Source organism: Mangifera indica, chromosome 8 (assembly GCF_011075055.1).
Source record: "Mangifera indica cultivar Alphonso chromosome 8, CATAS_Mindica_2.1, whole genome shotgun sequence".
In the NCBI taxonomy this organism is placed as follows: Eukaryota; Viridiplantae; Streptophyta; class Magnoliopsida; order Sapindales; family Anacardiaceae; genus Mangifera; species Mangifera indica.
The window spans coordinates 1121123-1138470 of NC_058144.1; the positions used below are offsets into that span (position 1 = coordinate 1121123).

The window sequence follows — 17348 nt, forward strand, 5'->3', positions numbered from 1 at the left end:
AAGGAAGGCTTCCGAAATGATGACAAGAAACAAAAGGAAGAAGCAAGAAAGCTTAAGGGAAGGAAGTGTGTATATTACATTAGGAGAGGAGGGGGGTATTTATTGGAAATTTTGCCGCTCCTCCAATCAACAAAAATGACTATCTTCAAAGCCAATTTTCCAAAGCATTTAATGCATTCATATAATCTTTTAGCAAAAGTCTAAATCATGTGGTGGAAAAATCCACCATGTATGACATCTTCTACAATTATTAGCCACAGTATTCTGCAGAAAATTCAAGTTTTATGATTACTCATCTTAATAAACCCAACTCCAGTTTCAATTCTCATTTCTCCGCAGGCTTCTGACAGAATTCCAATCATGGAAGAAGAAACGACAAAGAGGTACTTACGTATTATTGTTTCAACCCATGCATGAATAAGATAGCTGAATTCGAGCTCAGTTGAAACTCTAACTTAAATTCGGTTTTTTCCAACCGATCATAGCTTCAAATATAAGTTAGTTTGGCTCAAATTCAGTCAATTCCGTAGCACTAATAATTTCTCTCTTTATGTAGGTATGCAATTGTGACCGGAGCAAATAAAGGAATTGGGTTTGAAGTGTGTAAGCAGTTGGCTTCAAATGGTATTACAGTTGTGTTAACTGCTAGAGATGAGAAGAGAGGACTTGAAGCTGTTGAAAAACTCAAAGAGTCTGGTCTCCCTGATGTGCTTTTTCATCAACTTGATGTGCAAGATCCTGCTAGCATAGCTGCCCTTCGAGATTTCGTCCAAGATCAATTTGGAAAACTTGATATTCTGGTAAAGTTGTACTATTTCATTTATTTATTTTTTGAATCTTTCCGATACTGGATGTAGTGGTGGATTGGTGTTTGACTTGAATGAGTCCGGACTTGAATGAGTCTAAACTTTAATAGAATTAGTTTTAACTCCGGGCCACTTTGATTTCATTAAGTCTCAAAATCCACCTTCTTCACCAATTTTTTATTTATAATAACGAAAATTCGTATTTCCTGGTGATTCCTCTATTTTTTCATCTTCGATTACCCTTATTTTTCTTCTTCGATAGTTTGGCTGGCAACTCATCGCCAGTTCAAACTCAACTTTCTGAATTCGAATCAAGTCAACTCTTATCTGAGCTAGTCGAATTCACCCTTAATTGGAAAAGTTTGACTTACCACAGTTTATACTTATAATTATGACAAAAGGAATAAACTTTTAGAATTTGTTCATGAAAAGTGAATGATTTCTTGACATCAGATTGGAAAATTTTCAATTCTTAATTCGAAACCTGTAACTATAATTGGCCCGAAAACTGTAAATATTGTCAAAGTGTTTGTTGTTTTGTTTCTGTCGTTTTTCTTCCTACAAACTTTTCTTGTAATATTCATATTTCTAATCATAGGGATACATTGCTTTTAAATCAAGACATAAAATTCTCCCGAAGATTTGGAAGGACACAAAATTTTGTAGTTTGTATATGATTTTTTCCCTCTACAAGAAGGATGAAAATCTTCAAATTGTGCGCAGGTGAACAATGCAGGAGTTTTTGGAAACATATTGGATGGTGATGCTCTTACAGCTTTTATTTCTTCTGAGGTTAGTTTACAATATCTAAATCCGTCCTTTGTTCATATGAGATTTGTTTAAAAGTGTTAAATTATTTCATTTCTTCTTGGATACAGAGAAATCAAATGTATCTAGGACTAATATTGCTGCTATTAAGTTGTTCGTTCATTCCTACTGTTTGGTCGGTTTATTTAGATTTTGAAATTACTTCGCCTTTGATATTGTCTTGGGCATTTTGGCTATATCTACATTAATCTATTGGAGAATTGCAGCAAGGGATTGCTGATTGGGGCAATCTGGCGACGGAGACATATGAATTAGCAGAAGAATGCCTGAAAATAAATTATTATGGTGCCAAAAGAACATGTGAAGCGCTTATTCCCCTCCTCCAGTTATCTGATTCACCCAAGATTGTCAATGTTTCCTCTGCTGCAGGAAGTCTGAAGGTAACAAATTATCAGAATTCTTCTTCTTCTTCTTTGAAAAAAAAAAAAAAACACTCTGATATGTTGTTGCATTTAACTTAATACTAGTTGAAATATAATATGAACTTAGGAGAACTAGACTCCAAAATGCCATTATTGAGATTAGAGAATTCACAACCATATAAATCTTACATATATTTTGATGTGAAGCCCATACCTATATACTTTCTAATGTATCCAAAACCATAAAAATCCTATACCAAAAGATCAAACTTTTCGATGTGGAATAAAAAAATTATGCTAAATATGATTTATCATTTTTGGCAATTTTATTTCAAAACATGCCTGACGGATGGCCTAAGGAAGTTCTAAGTGATGCTGAAAACCTGACGGAAGAGAGATTAGATGAGGTTTTGACTGAGTTTTTAAAAGATTTCAGAGAGGGCTCCTTAGCAGCCAGGGGTTGGCCTCCCCATCTTTCTGCCTATGGTGTTTCCAAAGCTACCCTAAGTGCTTACACAAGGATTCTGGCTAAGAGATACAACACTTTCCGCATCAACTGTGTTTGCCCTGGCTATGTCAAAACAGATCTAAACCAGAATACTGGCTTCTTGACTGTTGAGGAAGGTGCGGAAAGTGTTGTGAGGTTAGCTTTGCTGCCTAAGGATGGTCCTTCTGGTCTCTTCTTTAGTAGGAAAGAAGAGACACCTTTCTAATTGAATAAAGCCTCTTTGTGCAACTAAAAATAAAAGTGCTTGTTTCCCTTTGTTTCCCTTTAACTACATATACTGTCAAATAAGTCTGCAAGTCTCTTGACTTGTGAATTTGGTATTTGAATGTAATTTGAAAGTTTGAATGATATGAGGTTGGTTTGTTAAGCTTGTATGAAAGATTATGCCAAAAATTAACCAATCTTCACACACAAACAACAATTACAGTAGAAGCACATAAGCGTAGAAAAATAAAGCGGATTACATAGTCGGCTAAGTAGTCACTCTCTTACAGACAAATGTTTATAGCATCTCACATGATTGTTCAAGCTCCCCTCCAATTTTGTAGTTGAAATCCCTTTAGCCCTTAGCCTTGAATTCCCTTCAAGCTTCAATAAAAGATGTGTATCCCATGATTTGGACAAGTAAACTAGCCTGCAAGAAGAGTAGAGAAAACAAACAAGGAGAATTTGCAGAACGAAGTTACCCAATTGAAAATGAATCTAAAAATAAGACCAAAAACAAAAACTACGCAGATCACTGGTCCATGGAAGAATGTTGGCAACAAGATTAAAGCAGATGACGACACTATACCTCTAAATTCTTACTGGTTGTTGTGGATACAAATGGACCAGAAGAGCACAAGTATAATTAAATATTGTGGAAATGAGGAAGAAATTGTAGAGGAAGTTGCCAAAGACCCCACAATGAATTGAAGGCTTTCTAACACCTAGGAAGTTTCCCTGATACAAACTAAAAAGTACTAACACAAACGAAACTTCTTTCTTTCTTTCTTGCTGGTTACATCTCCTCTTGTTGCCAAAGTTATCAAACAAGATATATATTTGTTTATTCTTAATTATGAAATGGGTACTATCCAAATTGATTTAACTCGGATTATTAGTTAATTTAAATAAATTGAGTTCGAATTAAATAAATTGAAAATAAAATTATTTTTAATTAAATTCAAATTTTAATTCATTTTTTAAGATTTAAATTAGGCCAAAACACTATTTTCCACTCAAAATATGTTGATTTCTTAAAATTTCTTCCGTTAACTTTAAAAATCATATTTATCCACTAATGACCATTTAAATCTGTTGATTTTGAGGGTAAAATCGTTATTTTATTTTAAATATTAAAAATAAACTTAAATATGATTTTATTTTTCCTCCATAAATTTAAAAAACTAACTTTTCTCCCCTAAACCAAGTTTGAAAAAATCACATTACCCCCTAGGGTTTAGTTTCAAAATTTCATCACTTTCTCCAGCGCCATCGCCAGTCGTCTCTCCTCTGGACAGTTTTCCTTCCTCTGACGGCTAGCCTCACTTCCATCCCATCCCTTCTAACGTCAATCAACGTCATCTAAAAAGAGAAATCGTTTTCTCAGAAGACGAAGATCAGTCGTCTTTCCAGAAGAAGCCCATCAATCAAGGAAATCCCAATCCACTTGCATGGCAATTAAATTTGCAAAAACTTAAAAAAGTCATTGTTCCATTTTTTATTCTACCATATGTAAAATATTATATAGTTGTCTTTTTATAACTCTTTCACTATGTTGACAAGAAAATTTGTACGAACCATAAGTAAGCAATACCAATTGTGTGATTTTGCACAAGTCAATGATTGCAAGGACGACAACACAACACTTATTAAATACTATACCGTAAAAAACGTTTTGGTTGTAAAGCCTAAAAATATAATCTCCCACCACTAGACTAAGGTTTCACAGATGTGAAGAGATGACTTGGAAGTTGTTGAAAAACTGAGAGTTTGGTCTCTGCTAGCATTGCTGCTTTAGCAAATTTCATCAGAAAACAATTTGGAAAACTAGATATTCTGGTAACATTGTGTTTTCATTTATTTTGTTGATCATAGAACACATTTCCTATGTTCTGATCTACAACTAAGCACGAAGAACCGTAGATTTATGTTTCGAACTTGTTGATGACAATTGAAAAAGTTCTAAACATCAGACTGGCAAATTTTCACTGTTCAGTTTCAACCCTATTTTTCTGCTTCATATAATAAAATATTTTCTCTATTCATGTAAGATAAGATGGCCTACCAGGGAGAGGACTTAATTTCCGTGCGCAAACAAAAATGTCATTTCACATAATAATATTTATTTTCAAAGAGAAGTGTCAACAATGAGCCCCACTTATTGAAAGTGGTCGAAAATGACTGAAATATACTCTTCTACAATCATTAGCCACACAATATTCTGCAAAAAAATCCAGTTTTATGATTACTCATCTTAATAAATCCAACGCCAGTTTCAATTCTCATTTCTCCGCAGGCTTCTGACAGAATTCCAATCATGGAAGAAGAAACGACAAAGAGGTAATTACGTATTATTGTTTCAACCCATGCATGAATAAGATAGCTGAATTCGAGCTCAGTTGAAACTCTAACTTAAATTCGGTTTTTTCCAACCGATCATAGCTTCAAATATAAGTTAGTTTGGCTCAAATTCAGTCAATTCCGTAACACTAATAATTTCTCTCTTTATGTAGGTATGTAGTTGTGACCGGAGCAAATAAAGGAATTGGGTTTGAAGTGTGTAAGCAGTTGGCTTCAAATGGTATTACAGTTGTGTTAACTGCTAGAGATGAGAAGAGAGGGCTTGAAGCTGTTGAAAAACTCAAAGAGTCTGGTCTCTCTGATGTGCTTTTTCATCAACTTGATGTGCAAGATCCTGCTAGCATAGCTGCTCTTCGAGATTTCATCCAAGATCAATTTGGAAAACTTGATATTCTGGTAAAGTTGTACTATTTCATTTATTTATTTTTTTGAATCTTTCTAATACTGGATGTAGCGGTGGATTGGTGTCTGTCTTGAACGAGTCCGAACTTGAATAGCGTTAGTTTCAGCTCGAGCCACTTTGATTTCATCAAGTCTCAAAAAGTCGTTAACAAATCCACCTTTTCTATCGATATAGGGATATTGAAATTTTTACCACTATTTTATTTCGTGTATACAAAAATACCACATATCCTAAAGTTTTCATAAATATACCACAACAGTATTCATCTTCCCCAAAATACCCCTCTTTAATTTTTCATACACAAATTCTCTCTCTTATTCTCTGTAAATTTTTTCTCTCTTCTTTCTCTTCTTTCAAAGTGATAAAGGAATCATGTAGAAAATAGAATAAATATTTCAAAAACAAAAGAAAAAAACTGAAAAAAGAAATAGATTTCAGATTAAGAATTATTTACTGAAAAAAATAAAAAGGTTGGTAGAAAAAAAAATCTGAAAAAAAAACTGGTTGGCAAACCTATGGAATTTTATTTTATAAATTTTAGATTTCAACTATAACAAATAAGGTAGATATTTAATTAAAAAAACTGAAAAAAAAATTAAAAAGGGCTAGCATGGGTTGGCCACATGCAACCCTTTTTTAATTTTTGAAAGTTGGCGTTAACGCTAGCCCTTGGCGTTAATGCGCCAACCCTCCAAAAAATTAACACAGGCAAAGGGTTGGCGTCCTTTGCCTGTTTTAATATAATATAATATTATTATATTATATTATAATTAAAATATAATTATATTACATAATATAATTATTATAATTATAATATAAATTTTTTTATAATATTATATATATTATTAATAATATTATATTATATATAAAATATAAAATATTATATATTATACGGTTGTGGTATAATATATATAATAATAATATTATATTATAATAATATTATATCATAAACTTTCACCTTTTTTTTTAGTTTTAATATATTATATATATATATATATATATATATATATATTATATTATATATAATATATTATATTAATATAATAATATTATATATTATATTAATATAATTTAATATTTATGGGTTGGCGTGTGCCAACCCTTCCCATGCATTAATATTTACGTCAACCTTTCACCTATTTTTAAAATTATGGGTTGACGTAACGCCAACCTTGACGTTAATGTCAACCTTCAAAAATAAAAAAAACATCATTTTTTTATTTCAATTATATGTTTAGTTTTTTTTTTCATTTAAATCTTTAAATATCAATTTTTTATCTTTTTTTAGTTAGATACTATTATATCATCTTCTCTGATCATCATTTTTTATAACATATATACAGTGTATGTACTTGAGTTTTTATGGATTGTTCTTTTTTTTTTAAATCCTTATTTTGAAAAATTCTTAATATGAAGAATTCAATATTTTTCTTCCTGCTTTTGTTTTTGAAGATGAGAAAGAAGTGAGAGTGATTCTTTCATCACTTTGGAAGAAGAGGAAGAAAAAAAAAAGTTACAGAGAAGAAGAGAGAGAATTTATGCATAAAAGATTAAAGAGGGGTATTTTGAAAAAGGTGGTTACTGTTATGGTATATTTGTTAAAGTTTTAGGATAAGTGACAATTTTGTATATACGGAATAAAATAGTACTAAAAATTTCAATTTCCCTTAATAAAAACGAAAATTTATATTTTCTGGTAATTCCTCTATTTTTTTCATCTTCGATTAGCCTAGTTCTTCTTCTTCAATAGTTTGGCTGGCAACTCATTGTCTGCTCAAACTCGACTTTCTGAATTCAAATCAACTAAACTTTTATCTAGGCGAGTCAAGCTTACCCCTAATTTGAAAAGTTTGACTTACCACAGTTTATACATATAATTACGGCAGAAGGAATAAACTTTTGAGACTAGTTTGAGATTGCAACTTGAATTTCTGATTGGCAACTTCAATTTGTTCATGAAAAGTGAATAATTTCTTGACATCAGATTGGAAAATTTTCAATTCGAAACCTGTAACTGTAATTGGCCCCGAAAACTGTAAATATTGTCCAAGTATTTGTTGTTCTGTTTCTGTCGTTTTTCTTCCTACAAACTTTTCTTGTAATATTCATCATTCTAATCATAGGGATACATTGCTTTTAAATCAAGACATGAAAATTCTCCCGAAGATTTGGAAGGACACAAAATTTTGTAGTTTGTATATGATTTTTTCCCTCTACAAGACGGATGAAAAATCTTCAAATTGTGCGCAGGTGAACAATGCAGGGGTTATTGGAAACATATTAGATGGTGATGCTCTTAGAGCTTCTCTTTCTTCTAAGGTTAGTTTAAAATATCTAAATCCGTGCTTTGTTCATATGAGATTTGTTTAAAGGTGTTAAATTATTCCAGTTCTTCTTGGATACAGAGAAATCAAATGTATCTAGGACCAATATTGCTGCTATTAAATTGTTCGTTCATTCCTACCGTTTGGTTGGTTGATTTGGATTTTGAAATTACTTTGCTTTTGATATTGTCTTGGGCATTTTTGCTATATCTACATTAATCTATTGGAGAATTGCAGCAAGGGATAGAGCAGGTTGATTGGAGCAATCTGGCGACGGAGACATATGAATTAGCAGAAGAATGCCTGAAAATAAATTATTATGGTACCAAAAGAACATGCGAAGCGCTTATTCCCCTCCTTCAGTTATCTGATTCACCCAAGATTGTCAATGTTTCCTCTGCTGCAGGAAGGCTAAAGGTAACAAATGATCAGAATAATTCTTCTTCTTCTTCTTAAAAAAAAAAAAAAAAAAAAAAAAAACACCTTGATATGTTGCTGCTTTTAACTTGATACTAGTTGAAATATAATATGAACCTAAGAGAACCAGACTCCAAAATGTCATTATTGAGATTAGAGAATCCAAAACCATATAAATCTTGCATATATTTTGATGTGCAGCCCATTCCTATACTTTCTGATGCGTCCAAAGCCATAAAAATCCTATACCAAAAGCTCAAACCTTTCAATGTGAAATAAAAAGATTATGCTAAATATGATTTATCATTTTTGACAATTTTATTTCAGAACATGCCTGATGGATGGCCTAAGGAAGTTCTAAGTGATGCTGAAAACCTGACGGAAGAGAGATTAGATGAGGTTTTGACTGAGTTTTTAAAAGATTTCAGAGAGGGCTCATTAGCAGCCAAGGGTTGGCCTCCCCATTTTTCTGCCTATACTGTTTCCAAAGCTACCCTGAATGCTTACACAAGGATTCTGGCTAAGAGATACAACACTTTCCGCATCAACTGTGTTTGCCCTGGCTATGTCAAAACAGATATAAACCAGAATACTGGCTTCTTAACTGTTGAGGAGGGTGCGGAAAGTGTTGTGAGGTTAGCTTTGCTGCCTAAGGATGGTCCTTCTGGTCTCTACTTTATTAGGAAAGAAGAGACACCTTTCTAATTGAATAAAGCCTCTTTGTGCAACTAAAAATAAAAGTGCTTGTTTCCCTTTGTTTCCCTTTAACTACATATACTGTTAAATAAGTCTGCAAGTCTCTTGACTTGTGAATTTGGTATTTGAATGTAATTTGAAAGTTTGAATGATATGAGGTTGGTTTGTTAACCTTGTATGAAAGATTATGCCAAAAATTAACCAATCTTCACACTCAAACAACAATTACAGTAGAAGCACAAAAGCTTAGAAAAATAAAGTGGATTACATAGTCGGCTAAGTAATCACTCTCTTACAGACAAATGTTTATAGCATCTCACATGATTGTTCAAGCTCCCCTTCAATTTTGTAGTTGAAATCCCTTTAGCCCTTAGCCTTGAACTCCCTTCAAGCTTCAATAAAAGACGTGTATCCCATGATTTGAACAAGTAAACTATCCTGCAAGAAGAGTAGAGAAAACAAACAAGGAGAATTTGCAAAACGAAGTTACCCAATTGAAAATCAGTCTAAAAATAAGACCAAACAAAAACTACGCAGATCACTGGCCCATGGAAGAATGTTGGCAACAAGATTAAAGCAGATGACGACACTATACCTCTAAATTCTAATCGATTTAACTCGGATTATTAGTTAATTTAAATAAATTGAGTTCGAATTAAATAAATTTAAAATAAAATTATTTTTAATTAAATTCAAATTTTAATTCATTAATTTTGAATTGATTTTTTAAGATTTAAATTAGGCCAAAACACTATTTTCCACTCAAAGTATGTTGATTTTTTTAAGTTTTCCTCGTTAACTTTAAAAATCATATTTTCCCACTCATGATCATTTAAATCTGCTGATTTTAAGCGTAAAATCATTATTTTATATTTAATATTAAAAATAAACTTAAATATGATTTCATTTTTCTCCACTAAATTTAAAAAACTAACATTTCTCTCCTAAACCAAGTTTAAAAAAATCACATTACCCCCCTAGGGTTTAGTTTCAAAATTCTATCACTTTCTTCAGTGCCATCGTCAGTCGTCTCTCCTCTGGATGGTTTTCCTTCCTCTAATGGTTAGTCTCAACTCCATCCTATCCCCTCTAACGTCGATAAACGTCGTCTAGGAAGAGAAATCGTCTTCTCAAACGACGAAGATGAGTCGTTTTTCCAGAGGAAGCCCATCAATCAAGGAAATCCCAATCCACTTGCGTGACAATTAAATTTGCAAAAACTAAAAAAAGTCATTGTTCCATTTTTTACTCTACGATATGTAAAAATATTATATAATTGTCTTTTTACGACTCTTTCGCTATGTTGACAAGAAAATTTGTGCGAACCATAAGCAAGCAATACCAATTGTGTGATTTTGCACAAGTCAATGATTGCAAGGACGACAACACAACACTTATTAAATACTATACTGTAAAAAAGGTTTTGGTTGAAAAGCCTAAAAATATAATCTCCCACCTCTAGACTAAGGTTTCACAGATGTGAAGAGATGATTTGGAAGTTGTTGAAAAACTGAGAGTTTGGTCTCTGCTAGCATTGCTGCTTTAGCAAATTTCATCAGAAAGCAATTTGGAAAACTAGATATTCTGGTAACATTGTGTTTTCATTTATTTTGTTGATCATAGAACACATTTCCTATGTTCTGATCTACAACTAAGCACGAAGAACCATAGATTTATGTTTCGAACTTGTTGATGACAATTGAAAAGGTTCTAAACATCAGACTGGAAAATTTTCAATTTTCAGTTTCAACCCTATTTTTCTGCTTCATATAATAAAATATTTTATCTGTTCATGTAAGATAAGATGGCCTACCAGAGAGGGGACTTAATTTCCGTGCGCAAACAAAAATGTCATTTCACATAATAATATTTATTTTTAAAAAGTGGTCAAAAATGACTGAAATATACTCTTCTTATAAATATAATGGAATTAATTGAATGATGAACACTATAACTAAAATTTTATTAAAGGAATAGAAGGAAGGCTTCCGAAATGATGACAAGAAACAAAAGGAAGAAGCAAGAAAGCTTAAGGGAAGGAAGTGTGTATATTACATTAGGAAAGGAGGGGGTATTTATTGGAAATTTTGCCGCCCCTCCAATCAACAAAAATGACTATCTTCGAAGCCAATTTTCCAAAGCATTTAATGCATTCATATAATCTTTTAGCAAAAGTCTAAATCATGTGGTGGAAAAATCCACCATGTATGACATCTTCTACAATTATTAGCCACGGTATTCTGCAGAAAATTCAAGTTTTATGATTACTCATCTTAATAAACCCAACTCCAGTTTCAATTCTCATTTCTCCGCAGGCTTCTGACAGAATTCCAATCATGGAAGAAGAAACGACAAAGAGGTACTTACGTATTATTGTTTCAACCCATGCATGAATAAGATAGCTGAATTCGAGCTAAGTTGAAACTCTAACTTAAATTCGGTTTTTTCCAACCGATCATAGCTTCAAATATAAGTTAGTTTGGCTCAAATTCAGTCAATTCCGTAGCACTAATAATTCTCTCTTTATGTAGGTATGCAGTTGTGACCGGAGCAAATAAAGGAATTGGGTTTGGGGTGTGTAAGCAGTTGGCTTCAAATGGTATTACAGTTGTGTTAACTGCTAGAGATGAGAAGAGAGGACTTGAAGCTGTTGAAAAACTCAAAGAGTCTGGTCTCCCTGATGTGCTTTTTCATCAACTTGATGTGCAAGATCCTGCTAGCATAGCTGCCCTTCGAGATTTCGTCCAAGATCAATTTGGAAAACTTGATATTCTGGTAAAGTTGTACTATTTCATTTAGTTATTTTTTGAATCTTTCCCATACTGGATGTAGTGGTGGATTGGTGTTTGACTTGAATGAGTCCGGACTTGAATGAGTCTAAACTTGAATAGAATTAGTTTTAACTCCGGGCCACTTTGATTTCATTAAGTCTCAAAATCCACCTTCTTCACGAATTTTTTATTTATAATAACGAAAATTCGTATTTTCTGGTGATTCTTCTATTTTTTCATCTTCGATTACCCTTATTTTTCTTCTTCGATAGTTTGGCTGGCAACTCATCACCAGTTCAAACTCAACTTTCTGAATTCGAATCAAGTCAACTCTTATCTAAGCTGGTCGAATTCACCCTTAATTGGAAAAGTTTGACTTACCACAGTTTATACTTATAATTATGACAGAAGGAATAAACTTTTAGAATTTGTTCATGAAAAGTGAATGATTTCTTGACATCAGATTGGAAAATTTTCAATTCTTAATTCGAACCCTGTAACTATAATTGGCCCGAAAACTGTAAATATTGTCGAAGTGTTTGTTGTTTTGTTTCTGTCGTTTTTCTTCCTACAAACTTTTCTTGTAATATTCATATTTCTAATCATAGGGATACATTGCTTTTAAATCAAGACATAAAATTCTCCCGAAGATTTGGAAGGACACAAAATTTTGTAGTTTGTATATGATTTTTTCCCTCTACAAGAAGGATGAAAATCTTCAAATTGTGCGCACGTGAACAATGCAGGAGTTTTTGGAAACATATTGGATGGTGATGCTCTTACAGCTTTTATTTCTTCTGAGGTTAGTTTACAATATCTAAATCCGTCCTTTGTTCATATGAGATTTGTTTAAAAGTGTTAAATTATTTCATTTCTTCTTGGATACAGAGAAATCAAATGTATCTAGGACTAATATTGCTGCTATTAAGTTGTTCGTTCATTCCTACTGTTTGGTCGGTTTATTTAGATTTTGAAATTACTTCGCCTTTGATATTGTCTCGGGCATTTTGGCTATATCTACATTAATCTATTGGAGAATTGCAGCAAGGGATTGCTGATTGGAGCAATCTGGCGACGGAGACATATGAATTAGCAGAAGAATGCCTGAAAATAAATTATTATGGTGCCAAAAGAACATGTGAAGCGCTTATTCCCCTCCTCCAGTTATCTGATTCACCCAAGATTGTCAATGTTTCCTCTGCTGCAGGAAGTCTGAAGGTAACAAATTATCAGAATTCTTCTTCTTCTTCTTTGAAAAAAAAAAAAAAACACTCTGATATGCTGTTGCATTTAACTTAATACTAGTTGAAATATAATATGAACTTAGGAGAACTAGACTCCAAAATGCCATTATTGAGATTAAAGAATTCACAACCATATAAATCTTACGTATATTTTGATGTGAAGTCCATACCAACCTTTGTTTCCCTTTAACTACATATACTGTTAAATAAGTCTGCAAGTCTCTGGACTTGTGAATTTGGTATTTGAATGTAATTTGAAAGTTTGAATGATATGAGGTTGGTTTGTTGAGCTTGTATGAAAGATTATGCCAAAAATTAACCAATCTTCGCACACAAACAACAATTACAGTAGAAGCACATAAGCTTAGAAAAATAAAGTGGATTATATAGTCGGCTAAGTAATCACTCTCTTACAGACAAACGTTTATAGCATCTCACATGATTGTTCAAGCTCCCCTTCAATTTTGTAGTTGAAATCCCTTTAGCCCTTAGCCTTGAACTCCCTGCAAACTTCAATAAAAATGTGTATCCCATGATTTGAACAAGTAAACCAGCCTGCAAGAAGAGTAGAGAAAACAAACAAAGAGAATTTGCAAAACGAAGTTACCCAATTAAAAATGAGTCTAAAAATAAGTACCAAAAACAAAAACTACACAGATCACTGGTCCATGGAAGAATGTTGGCAACAAGATTAAAGCAGATGACGACTTAACTTTGTCATTTCATTATACTTCTAAATTCTAATTCGTTGTTATGGATACAAATGGACCAGAAGAGCACAAGTACAATTAAATATTATGGAAATAAGAAAGAAACTGTAGAGGAAGTTGCCAAAGACCCCACAATGAATTGAAGGTTTTTTGTAACAACTAGGAAGTTTCCTTGATATAAAATAAAAAGTACTAACGCAAACGAAACTTCAATCTTTCTTCCTTGCTTGTTACATCTCCTCTTGTTGAAAAAGTTATCAAGCAGAATATATATTTGGGTATTCTTAGTTATAAAATAGATACAGTCTAAATCGACTTAACTGGGATTATTAGTTAATTTGAATAAATTGGGTTCGAATTAAATAAATTTAAAGTAAAATTATTTTATAAATTAAATTTTAATTTTAATTCGAATTAATTTTTTTGAATTTGAATTAATTCGAATCACATCATAAGTATTCTTTACAGGCTTTCTATGGTGGGTGATCCGTTGGGGTTAGTTATAGTGTTACGTTCTATCTCAGCAGAGGACCCTATGCCCTATGGTCAGTTATGTAAATATACTCCATCCAATGAAATTATGACGCGGCAACTCTCAGTGGAAAAAGTCAACATCTGCATAGTCCCTCCCGATATCAGCCCACAGCTCATAACGACCGTCCAAATCTGTCGTAATCAGATGACGGACGGCTCTGATCAAGAGAAAGAACAGTATCCGCAAATAGTCATCTTTGGATCTAATATGTCTCTCTCAGGTTACCCCTAAAGAATTTATTTAATTCCCTTGAGATCCCGGCGTCCCTGAGTCAAGATCTGCTTTAAATTCCATGTTCGTATTGTACTCCTACAGACGTCAAACTCTTCTTTCTGATCACATTATTATCAAGTGCCTTGCATTTGCGGGCAAATAATCGTTGAATTGAAGGCAAGTGATTAAGCTTCACAAATTCAATGGCGGGGAGAAAGCCTGGTTTAATTGCTTTGTTCGATGTTGACGGAACTCTTACGGCTCCAAGAAAGGTATGGAACTATGATTTGATCTTCCTTACATAGTAATTGTTTATTTTTTAAATACAATTTTGACTCCTTTTTTAACTCGATTGCCAGGTGGCCACAGCGCAAATGTTGGAGTTCATGCAAGAACTGAGAAAGGTAGTGAGTGTGATGAGCAATTCATGAAAGAAGATCAAGTGTTTTTCATGCTTAGTTGGTTTTATTGTATTTGTAGGTTGCTACAGTTGGTGTTGTGGGTGGATCAGATCTTTCTAAGATATCAGAGCAGCTCGGAAAATCTGGTTAGAAATTTTTTATTGAAATCGAATAATCTCATACTTGAAGAGATATAAATCAGTTTTAAAAGCTTGTTTAAATGTGGATTTCTCGATTATTGTCTTTAGAATGTATGGACTGGAGAGTCTCTAAACCATGTTCTTGTTGTTTTGCAGTCATAAATGACTATGATTATGTATTTTCGGAGAATGGTCTAGTTGCATATAAGGATGGCAAATTAATTGGCACCCAGGTATTATTAACAATGTAAACCCAAAATTGTAAGCCACATGTTAGAATTATCAAAATGCCCCTCTAAATATCAAAGAGCCTTTTGGAATGCTTTAATGTGGTAGATCCTTCTTCGTTTGATGTTGTTCTGATAGATGTTTGTGGAAAAAATTAAAGCGACAGTAAACATTATATTTAACTCTGGATTATATATTTTCCTTTGTCCAGAGCTTGAAGTCGTTTCTTGGAGAGGAAAAGCTCAAGGTAAGATCTGTCCCTGTCATATGGATGACTTTTAAATAACATTTGTAGAAATAAATACATACACATATTGGGTCATATTTTGCTTACAAGCTGTTGTTAAGTGCTAGCTGAATCGTGGGCTCAAAGACTTGATGTGCAGAGAACCTATTTTTGTATATGAAATTATTGAATTGTTATTGTGATAAATTGCTAACAATTGTGCAGGAATTTATAAATTTCACACTTCATTATATTGCTGACTTGGACATTCCAATAAAAAGGTTTGTGTATCAGAGCCCTATTATCAATTTAAGTCAAACCATACTCTGTCCATCCATTTAATTGAACAGCAGAATAATACTTTTTCTGTTCATTTTGTATAATTCTGTAGGGGAACATTCATTGAATTCCGAAGTGGGATGCTCAATGTTTCACCCATTGGGAGAAACTGCAGCCAAGAAGAAAGGGATGAGTTTGAAAAGTATGACAAGGTGTGAATTTTTTTTTCTTTTTTCCTGTTATGCTATAGATAGTATCATTAGTTTGTGTTTTTTGTTAGTATAGATATTCTGTTTGGTGATGTTTGAGTTGAAATATATGATACAACTGAGGTTTCAGGTTCACAACATACGACCAAAAATGTTATCTGTGCTTCAGGAGAAGTTTGCTCATCTCAACTTGACGTTTTCAATTGGCGGACAGATAAGCTTTGATGTCTGTGTTACTATATTGAATTGATCTTTTAGTATCCTTGAACTGGCAAATATAAGGTAAGTTAGAGGTATTGTTATTGAATATTTCATGTTGTATGATGATTGTGATAGGTTTTCCCTCAAGGTTGGGACAAGACATACTGTTTGAAGTACCTTGGTGACTTCCAGGAAATTCACTTCTTTGGAGACAAAACTTACAAGGTCAGCCTCTTAGTTTGTTGCTTATTTATTTTGCTATTCTCAACCTTTCCCTTTCCCACACCACTCGCGTCCTACATGTTTCCGAACTTGCAGTGATGTGTCTACATATTAGTGATGATTTTTATTCTATTTTCAGTTAATCTTTCCTTCAAGGGCTTCATTCACCACTAATATCATATCTTCTAGGATAAGTTTTGCTCTATGGATTTTAGCTTGATCCACAGCTTCCTATCGCACATGGAATTATTATTAACATTAATGGTTCATTATAGTCTAGTTTTGGATGCATCTGAAAATTTCGTGGTAATTTATGTCAATCTATATCTTTGTTCGGTAGTTTCATATTCTCTCGAGACTAATTGCAGACATTGGATTTTTTGTTTTGAGCAGGGAGGGAATGATCATGAAATTTACGAATCTGAGCAAACAGTGGGTCACACAGGTAAACTTGACTTTGATTTATAATTCAGGAATTTTGTATGTCACCTGGAATCGTATTATTACATCCAGGTTTCAATTAAATTGGGTGTAACTAATGGAAACCATTCAGTAAATGACCATAATGGAGCTGACGAGTAGGTAGAAGAAAATATGTAAATATCTCTCCTCGAAATTTTGAGAAATGATTTCATTGGTGAGAAAATGAATATATTCGAACATTAAATCAAGGTGGGATGATTTCATTTCTGTTGAATGCCCACAAAGCAGTTGGATGTATAAAATGAGATTATCTGATGACATGTGCTTCTGCAGTTACCAGCCCTGAAGAAACAGTGGAAAAGTGCAAAGCTCTCTTCCTAGCCAACCCCTCAGCTTAGGACAGCATACGGATTTTCCTCTTGTGAGAATAAATATGTATTTTTTTATGAGCAATTTGATGCAACTATTTAGTTTCACCAATAATATATGTTATTTGAACCACTGGAAAGGCCTGATGTAATGCTAATTGGAGAAGATATTTTTCCATCCATTGGCGCCATCATTCTTGTATAATTGCAGTTCAATAATGCTTATTCAACTTCGGCATGCCATAATATTCTCACTCAAATATTTGTGT

General features: G+C 33.0%; 3 protein-coding genes, 1 long non-coding RNA gene and 1 pseudogene across 4 annotated transcripts; 4 read left to right on the forward strand and 1 right to left on the reverse strand.

The window, feature by feature from the left end:
- Positions 1-247: 247 nt before the first annotated feature.
- Positions 248-2878, forward strand: LOC123224301 ((+)-neomenthol dehydrogenase-like). The gene is made up of 5 exons (XM_044647927.1): positions 248-383; positions 557-800; positions 1530-1598; positions 1841-2014; positions 2332-2878. The coding sequence occupies exons 1-5, from the start codon at positions 361-363 to the stop codon at positions 2707-2709; spliced, it is 888 nt and encodes a 295-aa protein (XP_044503862.1). The 5' UTR covers positions 248-360; the 3' UTR covers positions 2710-2878.
- On the reverse strand, positions 2860-3467 carry LOC123224305. Its single transcript, XR_006503925.1, has 2 exons — positions 3298-3467; positions 2860-3138 (listed from the first exon to the last, which is right to left on the reverse strand). It is a non-coding gene; the product is annotated as an uncharacterized LOC123224305 (long non-coding RNA).
- A 1431-nt stretch (positions 3468-4898) lies between these two features.
- LOC123224300 ((+)-neomenthol dehydrogenase-like) lies at positions 4899-9080 on the forward strand. Its single transcript, XM_044647926.1, has 5 exons — positions 4899-5048; positions 5222-5465; positions 7723-7791; positions 8034-8213; positions 8541-9080. The coding sequence occupies exons 1-5, from the start codon at positions 5026-5028 to the stop codon at positions 8916-8918; spliced, it is 894 nt and encodes a 297-aa protein (XP_044503861.1). The 5' UTR covers positions 4899-5025; the 3' UTR covers positions 8919-9080.
- A 2037-nt stretch (positions 9081-11117) lies between these two features.
- LOC123224304 lies at positions 11118-14547 on the forward strand (annotated as a pseudogene).
- LOC123224303 (phosphomannomutase-like) lies at positions 14424-17322 on the forward strand. Its single transcript, XM_044647929.1, has 11 exons — positions 14424-14654; positions 14742-14786; positions 14863-14929; positions 15080-15156; positions 15363-15398; positions 15603-15658; positions 15769-15868; positions 15996-16091; positions 16202-16291; positions 16682-16733; positions 17045-17322. Exons 1-11 carry the CDS (start codon positions 14586-14588, stop codon positions 17107-17109), a joined length of 753 nt encoding a protein of 250 aa, XP_044503864.1. The 5' UTR covers positions 14424-14585; the 3' UTR covers positions 17110-17322.
- The last annotated feature ends 26 nt before the right edge of the window (positions 17323-17348 follow it).